The sequence below is a fragment of the Cydia splendana genome, chromosome 21, assembly GCF_910591565.1.
Source record: "Cydia splendana chromosome 21, ilCydSple1.2, whole genome shotgun sequence".
NCBI lineage: Eukaryota > Metazoa > Arthropoda > Insecta > Lepidoptera > Tortricidae > Cydia > Cydia splendana.
The window spans coordinates 12091372-12112449 of NC_085980.1; the positions used below are offsets into that span (position 1 = coordinate 12091372).

Consider the following 21078-nt stretch of genomic DNA (forward strand, 5'->3'; position numbering starts at 1 on the left):
ACGAAATATCATTTGATATTTACTAGTCGCTTTTCGGTGAAGGAAAACATCGTGAGGAAACCGAACTAATCTCAATAAGGCCTAGTTTACCGTCTGGGTTGGAAGGTCAGATGGCAGTCGCTTTCGTAAAAACTAGTGCCTACGCCAATTCTCGGGATTAGTTGCCAAGCGCACCCCAGGCTCCCATGAGCCGTGGCAAAATGCCGGGATAACGCGAGGAAGATGATGAGATGATTAAAATTACTAGTACTATGTTTACAAGAAAAAATATATGAGGCATATTTATACAGGTAGCGGTAGATCAAATATAGATTTAACAGAATGAAACGTTATGACTGTTAATCGTGAAGATCAAAGTAGGTTATTTTTCTTCTTCTCATTAGATTTAAATATCATTTTTCTTTTCCTATTATTCACTGCGGTAAATAACAATGCCAATAAAAAGATAGCGATGACATTCCGTAGAAAATTCATCATTTTTTTCCCAAGTGTATTTTGAAATGTATGCCTTAATCGTAATAAACTAGGTTAGGCGTTTGTAGTTGAGGTTACCTTAGGCTTCATTATTAACAGCAACACGCATGTGACACATCTAGAGATTAATGGGTTCATACGTTACGTTATCTGCTTATTATTTATCAGTATGACTGGTTATTTGCCTGGCTTGTGGCAAGAGAAGTTTTTCTGTATTACCTATATAGTACTTATAGTCTACAGTCTTCAATAGTTAAATCCTCCGTCTATTTCTTAGACTAGTCATTAGTGGTTACACTATAGCTTACGATTTGAAAACGTAATGTGAAAACTATGGCTTGAATGTCATTGTTAAATCGAGGAACTATTACGTCAGTCAAACAAAACTTTTACTAAAGCAAGCCGGACGTATAAGAAAAAAATATACTTTCACTCCTTGCCGCATTTAAATTTGAAACAGACTTTAACACCAAAACTGATACAAAGGATTATGAACGCTATGCTCCTAAATTTAAGAACGATATTATCATATGAGTGGACTTAAGTTAAGGTGTAACATTTAAATACTAGTGTAGCAGGTTGTAAGACAATGAAGAGGTCAGAGGCTCTGGAAGTTACCTTTTAATGCTGATTGTCGGTATTTTATGCGTGATTTGGCTTGTTATAAAGAAATTAAATTTTGAATTTTTATGAAATAAGTGATTTAACAAGTCTATCTAACTACTGTAATAGACTTGAATGATCTTTATAGATGTCTCTTTATTACTTTTTTACTTACTGAATAGGTACAAAAATATAAATGTAGTTTGGTTCAATGCACCTAAAGGTGTGTTTCATAACATTGCTATTTCTAATATTATGTGACTTAATAATACCAATTGTCATGCAAATAAAGAAACAATGGCTTTCATTGCCCTCAAAATTTCATCTATTTCCACGTTCCTAAAAAAATTACGTCAATTACACAACGTGATGTAACATGCAAAACATGTGGTAGATCGCTCTCACAGATATGTTCCAAATCGCACTCAAATTTTCACCCTATTGTTGTTTGGACGTGGGAAGACCCCGTGACGAGGCCCCAACAATGGCAAAGTTCACCGAGACATAACAAGGAAAGTCTATAAGAATACTGGGGTTTGTTACAATTTTGTTATACGTAACATTCGCCCCATTCTTGTCGGTAGTGTTTGCAAAAATCCGTGCAAATTTTGAAATGTTTTGAAAAATGTCTTCGTCGCTCCGTTTAACGTTTGTTTTCTTAGTTCTTACTCTAGTCGAAGTTATACCTATCCAGTTGCAAGAAGGTGAAGAGTTGAAAGAAAATAATGTTGAAAATGCGGAATTAAATGACTGTGTCAGTGTTCAGCGAAGTACGGAAGTTGGAGTTTGCTTTGGCAAAGAGGTGCTCAAGAACTTAGACAAATATGATGAAGTGGAATCGTTTAGTTTGGCTAATGGGATATCGTTCGTCAGAGATGAAAAAACGCCAAGGCACTTTGGGAGCTTTCTTGACAAAGATCCAATGGATTTCCGGTACTTCATTTAATAATCCATTCTCAAGATGTTATGTAAGATAGCTTTTAACGAATAAAATAACTGTTACATAAAAAAATAAACAGTTTAAATTTTAATTTTAACACAAATACGGGTCATAAGTCCAAAAGGCGATTAAGTCCGGTATTTGTTTTAAAAATTATGAGTGAATAACGTGTCAGTTTAAATCAACAGATTAACTCTCAGTGCATTTACATCCTTTTACAAAGAAAATTTAATTTTTATTAAGGCCAAATTACTAAGCTGCCATTTATTCCCTAATTCTAAATAGATTACCAAAACATAATGGTAACAAATCATAATCTTATTACATCTACCTACAGTGAAGTGCTTCTCTACAAATTCATTAAACTACCTAATAAGGTGGTGGTACTGGTGCTCGACGCGGTCCCAGTACATGTCATCTTGAAACTTAAGTCATTCTCATTTTCAATAGAGGTGACAGCAGGGAGTGATCTATTGGGCATTAGCACTAGTACCACCACCTTACTCCGGAATTAATAAAGACCATTCAATTTACGCGGGTAGTTAATACGGAACCCTACATGGATAAGACTAATTTCTTAATCATAGGATTCATAGGTCAATTCGAACCTTTGTTAATAATTTTTATTACATTTCATTATAGTTCTATGATGGAAGATGCAAGCAACTTAATTTCAAAGAGGTCGCTGCACTGGGACCTTAGTGGTCTTTACCCCGGTCTTGTGATGCGAATCGGTCCCACGTTAGCTAATGGAATACTAGAATTTGTGATGGACCCAAGGGTGAAGGATCGGTCATATAATCATCAGCAGCATGGTGAAATGTCTACAGGTAAGTTTCATGTAGTACTTACGCATTTAATATCTCAACACTAGGTAATAGTAGGTATTCATTTTTATCAGATGGTTAAATTTTACTTAGTCGCCACCATACAATTAAAGATACGCTTTCCTTTTTTAACAACATTCTCAAATAACATGAACTTTGACATGAATATTCAAGTAACTAAGCCAAATGTTATGTAATTTAAGGACGTCGTTTATAATTAGAGAGTAACTTTGATTATATTAGGCGAGTGGCTTTTTTGCGGGTGTCATTCATCATCATCATCATCATATTAGCCAGAGGACGTCCACTCAGGGGCGTATTTACCCTAGGGCCATCCGGGCCATGGCCCGGGGCGCCAACCTCCAGGGGCGGCATATGCCAACCCCCAGGGGCGGCATGCCGGATTGCATTTTGTTTTTCTTCCTTGACTTCTGGGGCGGCAAAACGTATTGGCCCGGGGCGCCAAATTTCAAAATACGCCCCTGCGTCCACTGCTGGACATAGGCCTCCCCCAAAGAGTGCCACAATGACCGTCCAGCATCCAGCGGACTCCCGCGACCTTTACCAGGTCGTCAGTCCACGTTGTGGGGGGGTTCTACCCACGCTGCGCCTTCCGGTACGTGGTCGCCACTCGAGAACCTTTCCGCCCCAACGGCCATCGGTTCTACGGGCAATGTGCCCCGCCCACTGCCACTTAAGTTTAGCGATTCGGAGGACTACATCGGTTACTTTGGTTCTGCTGCGGTGTCATTATCAATATTTTATACGTACCATGAGTCACTGACAGTGTCAAAACTGACATAATACGCAAACGTCTACGTAATTTGCTTCCTATACATCTCGCTTGCACTTATATGCGAGTACGAGCGAGATGCATAGAAGTAATCGTTTAAGTATGTCAGTGCCAAACTGGTGGTAGCCACACAGTTCACTCCCACTAGAAAATTCACTGTTGAGAGTTTTAGGGGATATGGAGGCAAAATATGCATATAGGCTGAAAGTTAATGCCTGTCATTTTACTGTAGACTTCTTGGCTATTTAAGGCAAGTATGATACAAAAATAAGTTGATAAATAAGTAAACCTCAAGAATGCTGAGCATCAACAAATGAAATATAATCATAAATTGATCACAACCTGTTATGTTATGAAAACTAAACTATTTTTATTCCATAAAATTGATAATACTTTGCAGGAAATTATTTTTCATGATAGGACTCGTAGCGCCATCTACCTAAAAACCTTGAAAGTATTTAAGCAGCTACTTTCGTTTCAAGGTAGCGTTAACATTGAACTTGGCTGTAGGGCGCCATCTACCGAAAATGACTAAAACTTTTACAAGGCCATACTTGGGTTGTGTTTGTAAATCTTGGATCAATAATGATGACACTAGAAAAATATAAGAAGGCTTTAAAAACAATCAGGGGGCCGATTTTTGAATTTCGATCGCTCGATTTCGTCACTCGAAAATCGGTGGAAAACGGTGAAATACTAATTATGAAATACGAGCGTTCGAAATTTGGAATCTAGTGGAATTGGCCACTCGATTTCAATTCTATTAGTAGAATTTAAATGCCTAGTAGTGATAGATATTTTTTAACGAAATAGGTACACGAAATCGAGCGGTCGAAATTCAAAAATTGGCCCGCAGTGCTTCAATACCGATGAAGTTTGGATCATTTTATAAGCTCGTTAATATAACTACTAAGGAGACGCTTTAATGTACTTAAGCATAAAAGGACTTTTTTCAAACTAAGCTATTAATACATTTGAATTTATTTTTAGTTTTGACCACTTTATTAGTAATAAAGGATCTCTACGGTTCTCTTATTTATCGCCGAAAATGGTATGGTCGATTATCACTTCCCAACTCACGTTTGGCGGAATTTTATTTCGCCGAATTTTCATTTCCCAACTTATCAAATGTTTTTTTTATTTGCCAACCGCACAGTTACCAACTATGTAAACGTTTGGTCTGTGTTTTATAATGTCAATTTTCAAAATGCCAACTTTCTTGTAGTAGAATGTTTTAGTTGGCATAATATATACACTTAGTTGTTTATTGTAATACCAATTGTTTAATTTGGTCAGACTGTACCAAAGGGGGGCCGTTTCTGGGACAGATTTTTTTTTGAGAAAAACATAGGGGTTTCAAAACACTTAGAATAATTTACAAGATTTTGATGAAATAATCACTTTTTTCTTAATAAACTTTTCTCTAAAATTAAAAATGGCCGAGATATTTGACCCGAAAGTTGAGAAAAATCTAGGACTTGGTCAAATTTACGATGGATGTTGTGTCATTGTAACATCAATTTTTTATTGTGTAGGTAATCGTAGATAATATGCTAAAATAAGCATGTTTTGTAGCAATAACTTTTTTCTAAAATCAAAAATGGCTAAGATATTTGACACGAAAGTTGGGATATTTGACCCGAAAGTTGCTGTGTAATTACGTTTTTTGGGTTGTTGAAAAAAATTTAAACCTCGAAGACTAGCTTAGCTTAGCTTTGCTCCCGCCTTAGTCTTCCAACCTAACCAGGGTTGGGTAGGGATGAGTAAATACTGAGTATTTACTCGGTATTTACTCAAAGCACCCGATAAATACCCGTATTTACTCATTTAGGTGGGTAAAAACGATTGCTTACAAAATATTCAAAAAGTGAAATTTAAGAACAAAATTGTCTTTCATTGAAGAGTGCTAACGTGTATTAACAATATCTTTAAAATAAAAAGCATATAGGACGCTTAATTTAGGAAAAAAAGGTAAGTAATTATTAGTGAGAGGCAAATTGTGATAATGCATAGTTAACAATTTTGTTTTAAATAAGAAGGTACTTTTAAAATATGGTACTTAAATTCTATCAATGATCTAGATAACTGCATGTCGCGCAAAAGTGCGTGTTTACGCGGCACTTACGACCTTTAAAAGGTTTAATAAAACGTATTAAGGGTTTTTTAACGAAACTCAAAAATGGCTCAACCGATGATATTCAAAATATTGTTTTTTGTACTCTAATACGGCTAATCTCCCGATATTTTTTCATATTTTTTCTGAACTTTGGTTCTAAAGTTATAGAGAGATAAACATTATTTTGGCCTTTCAATACGGTTTTTTTTCCATAAATATTCAATTTATCCAAAAATTTTCTTAGTAACATTCCAGTTATTTTTAAAGACCCATTTAATGATGTGCAACACGTTGGTGGTTTCTGAAAAAAAAATTTGTGACAATAAGTTACAATGTATGGAGTGCCGCTCTTAAAAATACATTTCTTACAATTTTGAGTACTTAATTCAGTAGCGGCTTACAAAATACACCTATATTTCAAATTTATATGCCCCTTTCAGCACTCTAAATAGTTTATACCCACCAATTTGGGTATAAACGAGTAAATACTGAGTATTTACTCGGTATTTACCCGTGAGTAATTTACTCACTACCCATCTCTAAACCTAACCATATCCAAGTCGGCTCTGCCCTGGAAGGTGTTGCTCGCTCGCTGTCACTGGCTTCAAATATTAAAATATACCTACATTATAAAAGTCCAACAACTCGGCCATTTTAGATTTTTTGGTACCTATGTATCTTTTTCTTATTTGTAACTTACCTAATGTATGAAAAGCGAACTGTAGCTTCAACGAAACGTTATTCGTCCAAGAGTTGTTCGACCAAGTGAAAGATTTGACAAATGATAAGTCTCCCAAAAGTTTAGAGGCGTTATAATAATCTGCTTTACAATAATTCTACCAATAGGAACGTTGTCATACAAAAATTTGCTAATCGTTAGTTGTCAAAGTGATCGTCGGCGAAATGTTGGTTGGCAAATGAAATTCCGCCAAAAATAGTTCTGCGAAAAGGCAGAACACCGATCTCTACAAGTTCAGTTCAGCAAACCAATATATTATGTACACCATATGAACTATAAAATTGTCATAATTAGGTCGACAAACATATTGTAGGCCCACATTAATATGCATAACAGTACTGGTGAGATGAATTCTACTTGCGTCTTACTTAAAAGCAGATTAAACGCCACAACAAAGCGGTACACTGTTCTAGTGAGCTAAACTGTATTAAATAGATAAATGCCTGTAAAGCGTGTGGAAGGTTAACAAAAAATCTGAGGAAAAAATAACGCTCAATTATCTAATTATAAAGAAAAATTTATATGCGGGGTCAGAAATAAAAAAATAGTAATCATAAACAGTTGTACATAATTATTTATAACAAGATATTTAACCTCATGTTTAGATTTTTTTACACTCACAAGCATTAAGAGTACATTGTTTAATCACCTGCGCGTTGTCAGTCTGTTAAATCTTAGTAGTGAGATTTGACCCATTCTTCGCTTTTCAATTAAGCTGATAGCTATTTTGAAACTACTCAAAAACAATGCAATCGTATTAAGTTTCAGTTTCTTGGCAGCTTATCCTTGTATAGTAGAGCTAGGTGGACTTTTAAGTAAAAAACGTTAAACTGATATTAACCCTATTCGGGCAAATTACTGTATGAGAATCTCCAATAATAGCACGTTGTAAAATTTATATTTCTTTAAGGTTATTTTGTTTATTATTTTAAAGCCACCATTAAATTAATGACGATCTACATAATTTTCTCTTTCCTTTTCCAGGACGATTGCTGGCTAGGAATTTGCTTGTACCATTTCTCCTCGGCTTCAAGTTCCAATTATCGACCCTACTACCATTATTACTTGGTCTACTTTTGATCGCCAGCAAAAAAGCGTTCTTCTTGGCCAAAATAGCACTGTTAGCGGTTACAGTGTTTAGCGGAGGATCAGGTTGGGGCCATGGGTCTGGATCTGGATATGGAGACTTTTCAAGTTCGCCTTTATCGTCATATACTTCTTATGACAGTCCTGGATATTTTCACGGACACCATGGAGCAGGAGGTTCAGGAGGAGGTAAGTTGCTAAGTCTATAAATAATATATTGGTTTGCAAATTTTTTTTTTTTGATTTTTCTAACTCGCATCCATTAAGTTCATGATAATGATCAGTAGAAAAATGTTCGCAGTTGCTTCAGAACATTATGTTTTTATGTAGGTTTGTGTGCAATGAAAACAACGTGCTGCATAAAACAAACCAACATTTTTCGTTATTAGAAAAATCTGAGTGGAGAGCACTTCTGAAAACGTCCATACAAAATTTAAAATTTTACACTTGGTAAACAAAGTACACACATATCCTTAGAATTCTGGATGCCGAAGTCATAAAGAACTTTCGATCGCAGGTTCATTGACCTCGTGCCGATGCTCTATTCTAAAGCCATCGACGGCTCCTTTGACTTAAAACTTAAATCACTGCGTACGAAGTGAGCAATGTGAGTTTTTATTAGTAATATTCCTATAGTCCTTTCATTTTCTTGGGTTCGAATCCCAAAGATATTTTTTTTGAGTTAAGTAGATACTAAAATGGGAAAAAATCTGGGAGGAAGTATAACTATCCAATGTCAAAAGTAAATTAAACCCTGTCTTTTTTACTACTTTACTTACTGGTTTAGTTTTTCTGTCCCCAAAAATTTAGTATTGTATGTATTTTTATGTTGACTAATTTTAAAGTCAAAAACACTAACAACAGCCATTCCTTATAAATGGATCATTCTCTGAGAATATGCCTGCGGTTGGGTCTAATTGCCACGACTCTTTTCATACATTTTGTATGAAAATATGGGTCGTGGCGATTAGACCGCACAGATATTTTTTTGAGAATGACCGTAATAATTAGGTAAAAACACGAATAGGAGACAATACGTCAATTTCTCTTTAAGAACCATTAACCTTTTCAGGATACTACCATAGACATCCTCACCATTCGGAATACTATTTCAAGTCTGCAGAGCAGTCAACCGCTTCTCCTATAACGCCCGATGAACTAAAAGATAGACTAGAAAGACTTTTTATCACCAAGAAAGATGAAGACCCTAATAGAGAAGCAACCAAGGTTAGAAACGCAAGGAATTTCGCTTGGACACCTATCAACGTCGGATAGCGACATAAAGTAAACTAGTTTTCTTTTGATGTGATTGCTGGGGGTTATAACCAAAAATATTATATTATTATTTTTGTATATCACAATCGAATTTGCTATGAACATTTACCTGCTCATCTTTTGTATCGGACGTTTTAAATGGTATAAATTGTATTTTGTGATAATACTGATTATTCAGTATTTTTTTTAATACATTGTATACTAATACCTACCTAATGTGTTTTCCCAGCATTATATTTAATTGTTATTATTTATTCTATTATGTGTATTGATAATGTTATTAACTTTACTTTTTTATTGCATTTGTATAATAAGTATGTAATTGTTTTGTATTTTCTCATTTCCATTTAATTTATTTTTAACATTTGCTAGTTTTTTTTTTTTTTTTAACTTTTGCTAGTTTTCTTTTCTTAAACATTAATTAGCTATTTCCATTTCCAATTTCCTTCCTTAACAATTTCTCAACTCCCACTAACTAATGTATGCAATGCTCTACTTAATACTACTTAATTACTCTTCTAGTCATTTATGATGTATATTTCTCGCATCTCTATTTTCCCCACAATCATTCATTGTAACAATTACATTGTTATAATTATCATGTTCCTCATTGTCATTGTTTCACTTTTTATCATCCCTGATTTACATACATTATTAATAAAAATTCCAATGCTATCTATCGATGATTCAATTTCTCGTAACGAGTTCACATGTCCCGGTTCGAGCATCCTGTATTGTGCGGCGATTACACGCTCTAAATAGTTGGAAATGCGCTCAAGTCGTTATGAGGATGTGTTTCCGATGAAATGGGGTGAAAGCGAATTTCTTTAAGTGACGTTTCGTATTTTTCACTCTGGTACTAAATGTTCTCTAGGGTTTAAATTTGCGTCTGATTTTAAGGTTTAAATAACGTGTTTTTTAGTCACTTTTGCGACATATTTCGGAGAGCCTAGGTCTCCATTGTCGAGCACTGTGCTGAACACTTTTACGTTGCGGTGAAAAACGTTTAAGTAATTCTTTATTGCTGGTAAAACTTTGTGCGTGATTTTTCTGTAGGGTTGCATTTTAAGTAAATTTGTGACTTGTGAGTTGCTTAGTCTCTAAGTTATTTATGTAACTCTATGATGATTAAATGACCTCAAATGAATAATTTAATCGACGTTGAATTGTATATTATTTATTTATCGTAGATACGATTTTACATCGGGATGGATGTAAATATATTCCCAAAAAATGATTTTTGTATCTGTTTCAAATAAAATTTACATATGATCTTGTGTTTTTATTTAATTTAAAGGAACTTCTAGTTTACTTATATTATATTTAATGAATATAATAATTGAGGAACCCATAATGATATTTGATTTTGAATACGAGCGACATAAAACAAAACACCTTCTTAATTCGTTTAGTATTATTAATCGAGCTCAAATTACTTTGAAAATGTTAAATTTCAATCAAGAAGATCTTAAATATTGGGTATGTAATAAAAACTATTGATTTCGCTGTCGCTCAACTTGGCAAATAAACTAACAATAAACAATACATTTCTTGGATAACCCAATCCTATTTAATCTGTCCAATAAATACCCAATGCTATAGCCGCAAGTCGCGCAAACCAATATACACAGTATAATCATATCGCCACTGCGAAATGTCTACGGCGCTCAATCTCAACATTAAATTTATAAACACCCACCACCACATCTCCGACATATTTCGCTCGGCTTTCATGATTTTTTCATCAAATACTTACGTGCTCTGTATCGCGTGCTATATCTTCGTGATTTGTGTCGATACGATTTTGCGTGTCAATTAGAAGATTCTAAAGCTTTCTTTAGCGTAATTGCTTTGCCGTTAAATTTTAAAACATCACAACTCTCACACGCTTCATATTTCTATATTACCTTACGATTCGAAAACTAGAACATCGTTACGTCTATGGTTTAGTATGTTACATAGGTTGTTTTGTTGTAAAGTTTTCTTGTTAATTAAATAGTTTGGTCTGTTAGTTAGCGGTGGATTTGCTCTGATTTCTATGTATTTGAGTTTGATCACGCATCGGGACCGGGATAGCGGATATTTTCAGCGCAAAACCGAAAAGTCGTAGCTGCATATGAGTTTTATAATAGGTTATGATTTTTCTAGCGTGAGGGTATAAAGAGTTTAATAAAGCCGTTTAATAGTAGATGCATTAAGTGATCAAACGGCACACAGAAGCATGATTAATTAATTTATAGCTTTTCCATTGTCATTAAAAAAAAAAGTGTAGGTATTAGATAGAAATTAGGCGCTACACTATAATAAAATGTTGAATCGAGTAGTAATAAATCGTATGTATTTGTGTCATGTGCGTAAATATTGCAAAATATTAGGTCCTTACCTATGAAATTGGCGTTTTTGTTCATAGATATAAGTCTGATCCTAGTTTTTTTTTTTTTACAAAAGTACATACACAATTACAATAAAACTACAATATGATTTCGCCAAACTGCTTGACAGCAATTAATTGTTATTTTTTATTGTTAAGTGTTCAGAATTAAGCCTTGAAAATAGGTCTTTTCATGTGCTGTCGGTTCGAGTATTAAAATTACTTATATTTTTCTAATGGTACCAATTTTCAAGAAATGGAGATATTGAAAACATACCTTAAAGGTGTCAAAAATTACTGGAAAAATTTTGTTTGGTTTGAATTAGCCATCAAAAAAATATCCGCAAAATTAATTGTATGGAAATTCGTGTTTCGTTGAAATTCTCCGAACAAAACGCCAATTTCATAGGTAATGACCTAATAGCAAACAGAAAACTTTAGAAGGGACTGATTCCCTTATGTTTATTTTTTTTATGTTTCTCTTACTACTATGTTTTACCAATGGGGTTTGGAACTGTCAAAAGTTTGCATAGATGGCGCCATCATAGCTTGGCCATTTTTCTATGAGATTTGGCTTAAAGAGCTGGCATCCAGGGCATAAATTCCGTTAAAAAAACAATAATTTGACACATTTCTAGGATTGATATCGAAGCGGCCAAGGTATTCACAAATATTTGAACAAAGTCACTGAGGCGCATGTTCAGTTATTTTTGATCACCTAGGCCGCTGTAATGTTGAAAAGTACCTACTGAAAAACTACCTCTACTGTCCGTGACAAGAATCTTATCAGTAACATAATTTACAAGGTGTTATAAATGTAGAAATATGCTGTAAATTAGATAGTAGTTAGTTTCCAATTACAAGCTTAGTTATAAAGATGGCAATCTTTGGAAAGGCATACTGTATTTATGTAAACAAGGCTACGCCTGCAGAATGCACAATTTTTAAACGTTAGGTACTACTGACAGTACAAATAAAAAGAAAAAAAATGTGGTGTTTTTCAAAGTAATGGAAGAAAAGAGGAAGGATAACGTTGTAACTTTTGTAAGGAAGATTTTGTATCAAAGCAAAAGATATTCCACTATAATTATTTGAAAAGTACCTATCTATTTTCTCAATATTCAGATAAAGAACTATAATAAACAATATAGAACATGCTCAAATTAAACCTATAAAAATGGGCAATCTGGCAGTCACTTTAGTAAAACCGAGTAGCGACGCAAAATTTTGGATTTCTAGTAATAGGGAGTACAAAATTTTTCAGTCGGGCTACTCTAGGATACGACCTGCCCCCGGTTATTAAATTATCTACAACATTATGTTCCTATTTTTTATAGTTAACAAAAAGGTACCTACTTCATTTGTACTCGAATGTATATTCGAGGACAGGATACAATATATTATTTTAGTTAAAAAGTCAGACGCCTAAACCCCTTGGCCACCGGGAGTTTTTGCATGATTAGAGTCAGATCAACTAACGAGGCAGCGATTTTCATAGCACATGCAGATTGTTCAAGTGTTATTTTAAACGTCATAATGTAATATTAGTTTGACGTTTAAAGTAACACTTGCACGTCTATGCTATCAAAATCGCTGCCTAATTAGCTTGGTCTGACTCAACCGACTTGTTTTTAATAATGAAAACATACTCACTACTTACTTACTCCGTTGGCTCAGCGACCCAAAATGAGACTTGGCCTCCGACACAAGACAGCGCCACTTTTCTCGGTCCTGCGATCTCTCGCCAATTGTTGACTCGAAGTTCGCGCATATCCGCCTGCACCATGTCGCACCAAATACATAATGAAAACATAGTATTGATATTAATTAGTATGTATATGTATAGCAATTGGTATATGTCTGTATTGTCTATGAGGAATGCGGCACTTATTACTTAGCGTGTACAAAATATCCGTAATATCGATAATGACATAATTGGTACTGGTAATTAAGTGTATGAATAGGTACATATTTAAAAATAGAACATGACAATGGAATATGTAAATGACAATGTCAATTTGTTTTTGCAATTTGATGGATAGATGGAAAGTTAATAGAGTTAGAGCAAGAAAAGTTGCAGAGATTTTGATAGCCCGCGCAGTGCAAGTGTTATTTTAAAAGTCAAACTTCTAAGAAAATTATGACGTATAAATAACACTTGCACTGCGTGGGCTATCAAAATCGCTGCAGACTTTTCTTTCTCTGTACGGCCTGATTCTAACTTTACGATACGTCAAAAATTTGCTAAAGATACGTTTTTGTTTGAAGAAACGTCACCTTTGACACTGACATATCCGATCCATGTCGTATCTTTAGCAAATTTTTGACGTATCTTAAAGTTATAATCAGGCCGATTCTCATAAAATAATGGTTCTCGTGTAATAATATGTATTTAACAAGCTTGCGGGCCAATTTCGATAAATTGCGGATAATTTGATAACAAAATGATATCATTTATTTATCATTCGCGTGTGTATTTCGCTTGTACTTGTCCCTCTTTGTAGTTGACTAGAAGCGGTAACATGGGCGCACTTTTATCACGCTGGCATGCCATGCGTCACTTTCGCACTTACATATTTGTTAGAACGTGACAGGCGTGGTGACAAATGATAAAGGGCCGACCATCTTAGCCCTACAGGGAGCCTAGCCAAGTTGAAAATCGTACATCAACAGACGTCAAACAAAAAGAAAAAATGTATCACGATTTTAAGATGCTACGAAAAATCACGTGGCTATTTCCATACATTATTGAAGTTTCAATTTGTTTTCTACTAACGATTGATATTTTGGATAGGCGTCCAGCGCCGGTATCATGGTCGCATTTTTATCACTTGTCATGCGTCACTTTCGCACTTACATACTTGTTAGAACGTGACAGGCATGATGACAGATAAGAAACCGACCATCTTAGCCCTACAGTATACAGTGTCTAAATCCAATAAGGGCAATAAATGAAACCGTATGTAGAATTTATCCGTGTAATCATTAATTTAGAAGTTTTAATTATGACTCCGTAATTAATTTTTGAAAATTTACCGAGCAGCAATAGTACGAGACATAACATGACATGACATTACGAGATACGAGCTTTTTGTAGTAACTGCCAACAAGGGTTGACAGCTACTTTAAAAAGCTCGTATCTCGTAACTTCTGTGGTGCATTACATTGCGGGCCGAATTATTTCGTATGGTTAATATTTTCATCGATTTTCTAAGCAAAATATATCTCAATATCTTCTTAGGTCCTATGCTAACCACCGTTTAAATATTCGCCCGTACCTATTGGATTTACACACTGTATGTACAAGGTCACCTTTTATTGGTTTTCTTACTACGCGATTCGCGCATCACATAGGAATACGTGGTATCACGGTATGGTCACACTACCTCACATTAATTACGGTGCTAAGGCGACCGTGAAGCATCTTTTCACTATGATTTCTAAATGCCAATACAGTGAAACATTTCTAGGTACTTGATGCCTATGGTAATTGACATTTCTGTAGCCAGTTTAGAAGATTGTGCTGTTTCACACTGAAATACTAACATTATTTTTTACGTTACAGTAACAAAATATTTTGCTATAACTTACACATATATTGGGATTGCGAATTCCGTGTTACACCAGTCAACAGGTCGGTTTGGAACAGCAAAATCGACTTTAGGATATTGATCCAAATTTATTTATTACTAAAGTTCAGTTATTTTTTGAATTAGGTACAAGCAGGTCAATGGGTTTTTTTAGTGCAGGCTTCTGATATTTATTGTAATTCTAAGGAAGCATAATTTTATTGGGAACTAGCTCAGCCTTTTTAAGAAACATCCGAAAAAAATGTTTTGTTCCGATCGGATCTATTGTTTTACCGGATTATGACATTTTTTTCGGAACAAAGATTAGGTATAAAAGTAGTTGGCATAAAAAATAAAACCACTTATCTATGTCAAATCAATATTATATTTTCATATAATTCTTATTGACTGACCATGTTAAGATAAAAATGTCAGAATAAAACAAATACACGGTTTAAGTATAATTTAATAGTCTTTTTTTCAATCTTGTTGTTCCTTTGCTTAGAATATTTTTCATCATCAAATACTTATTATTATGCTATAATAATTATTAATTAACATTATTTATAGCGTTATTATAAGTATACATTATTATTTTGTATATAAATATTCAATGTTAAAAGGTACTCGCGTAACCACCTTGCCGTTTATGCACGACAATATATAAATAGATATAGATTAAATAAATAAATGGAAAAATGAATTATATCTACCTATCTAAAACAGCACCTTTATAAATAAGTAACTATCTAATCTTAATCTATTTTTACAAAATTGGACACTTGAACGTAAGAACAGAAATGCACAATACCCGTCGACTAGCCTACATTACATCTATTAATAGTTATACAATAAATTAATAATAGTCAATCGAAATATTCAAAACATTAATAATTACCTATTATATTTGGTGCATTTGGTTACACAGTACTTTATTGCATCGCAATAGATAAATACATATACATCAATTAATATTCACATATTATTACTTATTTACATAATAATGTTAATATGTTTATTATTATCAATGCCATTAAATATTTGGATTAAGCACGAGATGTACGTAACATCTGAATTAATTAGCAAATAAATAACCTTAAATGTTACGGTCCCAGTGTCGTCAGGATAAAAATGTTTAATAAATAAAATTAACATAATGTTAATAAATCTTTGTTTCCTATTGCTACCGCAAAAGGCCAAAACTTATTTCTGTTTTGGTTAAACGGAGAGCCGAGTCGTTGTTATAATTTTGCTTAAAGAGTCGCGGGCCTTCTTTCTTACTGTTTCTTGGCATAAGCTCTGTAAGCCCTGTCTTGGGCGGCAGCTTCGTCTTCCACGCTTCTCCTGTAGTGACCTCCGGGGCCGGTGGTGTCAAAGTCATTACCGTAATGAGACGACGAATAAGTCTGGCTGTGGCTGACCTGCGGGTGTTTCACGATCTCGTACGTCGTTTTCTCATGGGCCTCTCCTCCTGAAACCAGTTTCTTCAAGCCGATGATCGCCGAAAGCAAAAGCGCAATCTTACCAATAAGCAGAGCCTTGCCTGCAATCAAAGCGATGGCTTGGAATGCAATGGCTAAAAATCCTCCCTTAATTGCGACGCCAGCGATGATAGGTCCGATCATCTTCTTAAGTTTGCTCCTAGCCTCGTTCATTGAGCGTCCCATGTCGGCACCCACGCTGGTCGGCGAGATGATCACTCGGTGTGTCTGTATCAACTTAGAAGTAGCTAATTGGAGATACTTATCCACTTGATCCGACTCGAGAGAGTTCAGGTCGCCTTCGGGGAGAGATGACGGGAAAGCCCTTTGAGCTTCCGGCCTGCTGACGAGGCTGATGCCGTCGATGATCGGAAGGGAGTCCATCCTCGCCGCACGGTCCACCAACTTAGCCGCTTGGATCTTGAAGCACTTGACGATCTCCTGGGATTTCTCACAAGTGTCATACATCCTTCCAAGCAGCTTCATCCCCGCTCCAAAATCAGCCGAGGCCACGGCGATAACACTCAAAAACAGGACTATAGTCCCGCGGCACTCCATTTTGATTGAAACCGGTGCCCTATCTCAGCTCTGGACCGATGTCCAGCGTGTACGCTTGCGTCTATTGAAATGCACAGAAAACACATGAGCACTGGCATTTATCTATTTTCACCGGGAACTGCATTTATCTATAAATCTTTTAGAGCGTGCAATCGTTGCATCGTGTGGACGTGCACTGAGGCGTGCATGTGCATGTGCTGTGTGTGCATGTCTGGGTGTGGTGACCATGTACTGGTGGTAGGCTCTCGCACAAAGTCTGCGTCGTGTGGTCAATGTCAAGTTCAATGCTGCGTTATCGGCCTTTGTGCAAATAATCCAGTTTTTTTCTGAAAGTCTTGCGTGATTGCACTCATTTATAGAAGTAAAGCGTTTTTAGATAAATGTGTTAGCAAAAACCAAAATAACTTACCACAATAACTTAAATATAGATAGTGTGGTTATGGATTTTACAAATATGGATTTTAAGAAAGCGTACTGTAATGTAGTATGTATAAGTGAGCTGTCAATTAAGCCTGGGAGAGTTGAACCATTTGTCAAAATAAAAATCGATTATGCAAAACCATAGGTACATACGGTCGAAAGTATTAATTTATAACCCATTTCTTACGTTGTCACAGTGACAATCAATATAAAAGTTTCTAGAGACCTCATACTATTGTCACTGTGACAAGGTACGAAATGGGTCATAAATTAAAACTTTCGACTATACAAACAGCTGTCATATTACACGTATTATTAGGAACGACATATTTACACACAAATCTCATAAGTTACTACACTTATGAGATTTGTTTTAATTATTTGTAGGTTTGAATGGGATCTCATTTTCTTGCAGGTATACTTAGGGCTGATCGGGTCACATATGACTTCGCCTTTCTATTCAAACGTATTAATGTACCTTTGGATATTAATATTATTGAAAATATTTTGAAAAGGTTTTATAATTGATATATATCAACCACAGCTATGCCCCTTTGTTTAATTTATGTTGATTTATTAATCAAAGTAAGGAGCATTTAAAAATACCTATGGTTTATTTTCGATCCTAATTCTTATAATACCTAATCAAAAAATGAAAAAAGTCAAACGCAGTGGCACAGTTATGGTAATACTATCATATGATATACATCAAAATTATCTCAAAATATTTTCCATAATGTCAATATCTAGACAGGAAAATGTGGACTACGTTTTTATGAAGAAACTTTCGTCCCCTTTCCTATTAAAAGTGTCGTGAGTCAATAAGCTGATTTAAACGGTAAATATCTCACGTGTTTTTTAGTCACTGGCGCGACATGTTTCGAAGAGTCTATTAGGTCTAGACTTAATTTTATTCCGTCGGTCCGCTGCAAGTATACCCAGACACTTCACACATCACCCGACTACCCAACCATTGCCAGTCACTCGAACGGGACGCATAATCTGCGCTCATTATAGGTAATTGAACACTAATACTGTGCTCCAGATCTTGAGATCGATATCTTAAAACATGGAACAGAGTTTACAAAATACGCAACTACTTTAAAACACGCAATTACTTTATTATGTAATTGAATTTACTTTTTTATGGTTCCGTACCCAAGGGGTAAAACGGGACCCTATTACTAAGACTCCGCTGTCCGTCCGTCCGTCCGTCTATCACCAGGCTGTATCTCACGAACCGTGATAGCTAGACAGTTGAAATTTTCACAGATGATGTATTTCTGTTGCCGCTATAACAACAAATACTAAAAAGTACGGAACCCTCGGTGGGCGAGTCCGACTCGCACTTGTCCGGTTTTTTATATTATTACAGGCTTTTTACAAATTCCTATTTAACTTGCCCTGTTAAATAGTAGCTCGTCAAATCTTGGAAGCTAAATTTGACCCACTTCTCGATTTCCGATTGAGCTGAAATTTTGAACACATATGTAAATCGGATGGCAATGCAATATTATGATGACATGGAGCTGATTTGATGAAGGAGACAGGTGGTGGCCATGGGATAATACAATGCAAACTAATCTGGGGGTTGTTAAAATTGTCTCGATGCGTAGGTATTGAGATGGGTATTGGATGAGTTGCCTGTGAAAAAAAGTACAGTCAGCGGTAAAGACTTGTACCAAAATGTTTTTTTTTGCCCAAACTCATTTATTAAATAGGCAATATTTACCAGGCAGTAAAACGCAAGATTAAGTCAAGGATTTTCTAGATTAAAATAATATACATTGAAAGGCTCAGTTACATGCTTAGAAAAAAAATCGAATATAAAAATGCATTAACATTTTAAGAATCTAACAGCAAATACATTATTATTGTTGGTAGGTTGCTATGAAACCGTTGTTGTTGTAATGTCTGTACAATCAACCGTCCGTCCTCTGATTTTATGTATCAAATATATTCCTCGATATTCCACTGCGACTTATTATTCTTCAGGTCATGTCCCAGTTTACAAAATTTTCTGTTACCAAATTAAACGGATTAGAAGATTATACGTCATGGAAGTTCGCAATTAAAATGCTACTCGTTCGCGAAAAATGTTTCAAGTACACGTCAACGCTACCGAAGCAACTAGATACTGCAGAAATAGAGAAGGATCAGGAGGCTTTCACGTTAATATGTCTACATCTGGAGCCGCATCTGTACCCGTATGTGCAAAATCTATCTTACGCTAAGGAGGTGTGGGACGCGTTGGCAGCTATATTCGAAGATAAAGGTATTAACCGGCGGATATCTTTGATGAATAATCTCTTGGATGAAAAGCTAGAAAATCACAAGTCTATGCATGAATATGTTGCATCCGTGATGAGCCACGCTCAAAAGCTGAAAGAGATTAATCAGAGCTTTGATGACGATCTGATAGCCGTAGTGTTATTGAGAGGTCTACCTGATGAGTATAGACCATTGCGAATGGCATTAGAACACTCAGGTATGAAGCTTACCTCTGAAAATGTCCGTCAGAAGCTGTTACAAGAGGATTCCGGCCAGAGTTCTTCGAATGATTCCTCAGTTGCGAATTCGGCGTCAGTAGCAAAGAAACAAGGTCAACATTCAGTATTAAAGCTCAAATGCTTCAGATGTGGCAAGAAAGGTCATAAGAAGTCAGATTGCCCGAAGCTGGTAAAGGAAATGGATGGCGAAGGCGTATCAACGGTTTCTTCAAAGTCGAAGAAAGTTGCTTTACACTGTTCACTGTCGGTACACGATTCCTTCAGCCCCTCGGCATTTTATCTGGACAGCGGTGCGTCGAACCACATGAGTTTTAAGAAGCACTGGTTTAGAGACGAGCTGATGACAAACTCGGCTTATTATACGCCGATTTGTGTGGACCAATGTCGGAACGTTCTTACGGGGGTGCTCATTACATGTTTGTCATTGTGGATGATTTCACTAGGAAAATGTTTGCTTATTTTCTTAAGGAAAAGTCGCAAACTTTAAGCTTCTTTAAGGATTTTGTGACGCATGTGGAGAATGAGACAGGTTTGACAGTTAAACAACTGAGAACGGACAATGGTACCGAATTCGTTAATAATGATTTTAATGCATTTCTTTCCAGTAAGGGAATAAGGCACCAGTTGACAGTTCCCTATACGGCAGAACAGAACGGAGTCGCGGAAAGGTCCCTGCGTTCGATTACGGAAATGGCACGGACCATGCTTATGGACAAAGGCTTAAATAAGAAGTTTTGGGCGGAAGCTTGTAACACAGCGGTATACGTCAAAAATAGACTGCCTCATAGCGCTAACAATGGGAAGATTCCGGAAGAACTGTGGACAGGGAAAGTGCAGAAGTTGGATCATTTGAGAGTATTTGGTTCAACGGCCTATGTGCATATTCCGAAGGAGAAGAGAAAGAAATGGGACGCTAAGGCAAAGCAATATATTTTCGTCGGCTATTGCGAAGATACTAAAGGTTATCGCTTTGCGGATCTTAGCAATCCTAGACAGATTATAACAGGTCGAGACGTTACATTTATTGAAGGTTCTGATTTAAAGGCGTCAGAAACTGGTTCAAATGTAGAGTTGTTATCGTCTCAGACGACTGTTCAAGATGAAGACAATGCTGTTGTATGGGAAATCGGTCATTCCTCAAAGACGGTTCCGAATATGTCAATGGCAGAAGAGTTCTATGAAGATGCAGTAGAGAGCTCGGACGCAGTCGATGTACCCGTAGAAGCTTGCGCGGACACTACTCGTACAGCTGAGCCCGATGTACTCAATGAAGTTTCTAGACAAGAACCCACCATTGAAGATCGTAACGAAGAACC

General features: G+C 35.8%; 2 protein-coding genes across 2 annotated transcripts; one reads left to right on the forward strand and one right to left on the reverse strand.

Moving 5' to 3' along the window:
- The first annotated feature begins 1292 nt into the window (after window positions 1–1292).
- LOC134801246 (uncharacterized) lies at window positions 1293–8856 on the forward strand. Its single transcript, XM_063773778.1, has 4 exons — window positions 1293–2010; window positions 2660–2847; window positions 7477–7767; window positions 8651–8856. The coding sequence occupies exons 1-4, from the start codon at window positions 1703–1705 to the stop codon at window positions 8851–8853; spliced, it is 990 nt and encodes a 329-aa protein (XP_063629848.1). The 5' UTR covers window positions 1293–1702; the 3' UTR covers window positions 8854–8856.
- Window positions 8857–15251: 6395 nt separating this feature from the next.
- On the reverse strand, window positions 15252–17216 carry LOC134801247 (uncharacterized). The gene has a single exon (XM_063773779.1). It carries the CDS (start codon window positions 16830–16832, stop codon window positions 16071–16073), a length of 762 nt encoding a protein of 253 aa, XP_063629849.1. The 5' UTR covers window positions 16833–17216; the 3' UTR covers window positions 15252–16070.
- Window positions 17217–21078: the final 3862 nt, after the last annotated feature.

Coding starts and splice junctions, on each gene's coding strand:
- LOC134801246 (XM_063773778.1), top strand. CDS start 1,703: ATGTCTTCGTCGCTCCGTTTAACGTTTGTTTTCTTAGTTCTTACTCTA. Junction 2,848..7,476: donor GCATGGTGAAATGTCTACAG/GTAAGTTTCATG, acceptor TTCCTTTTCCAG/GACGATTGCTGGCTAGGAAT. Junction 7,768..8,650: donor AGCAGGAGGTTCAGGAGGAG/GTAAGTTGCTAA, acceptor TAACCTTTTCAG/GATACTACCATAGACATCCT.
- LOC134801247 (XM_063773779.1), bottom strand. CDS start 16,832: ATGGAGTGCCGCGGGACTATAGTCCTGTTTTTGAGTGTTATCGCCGTG.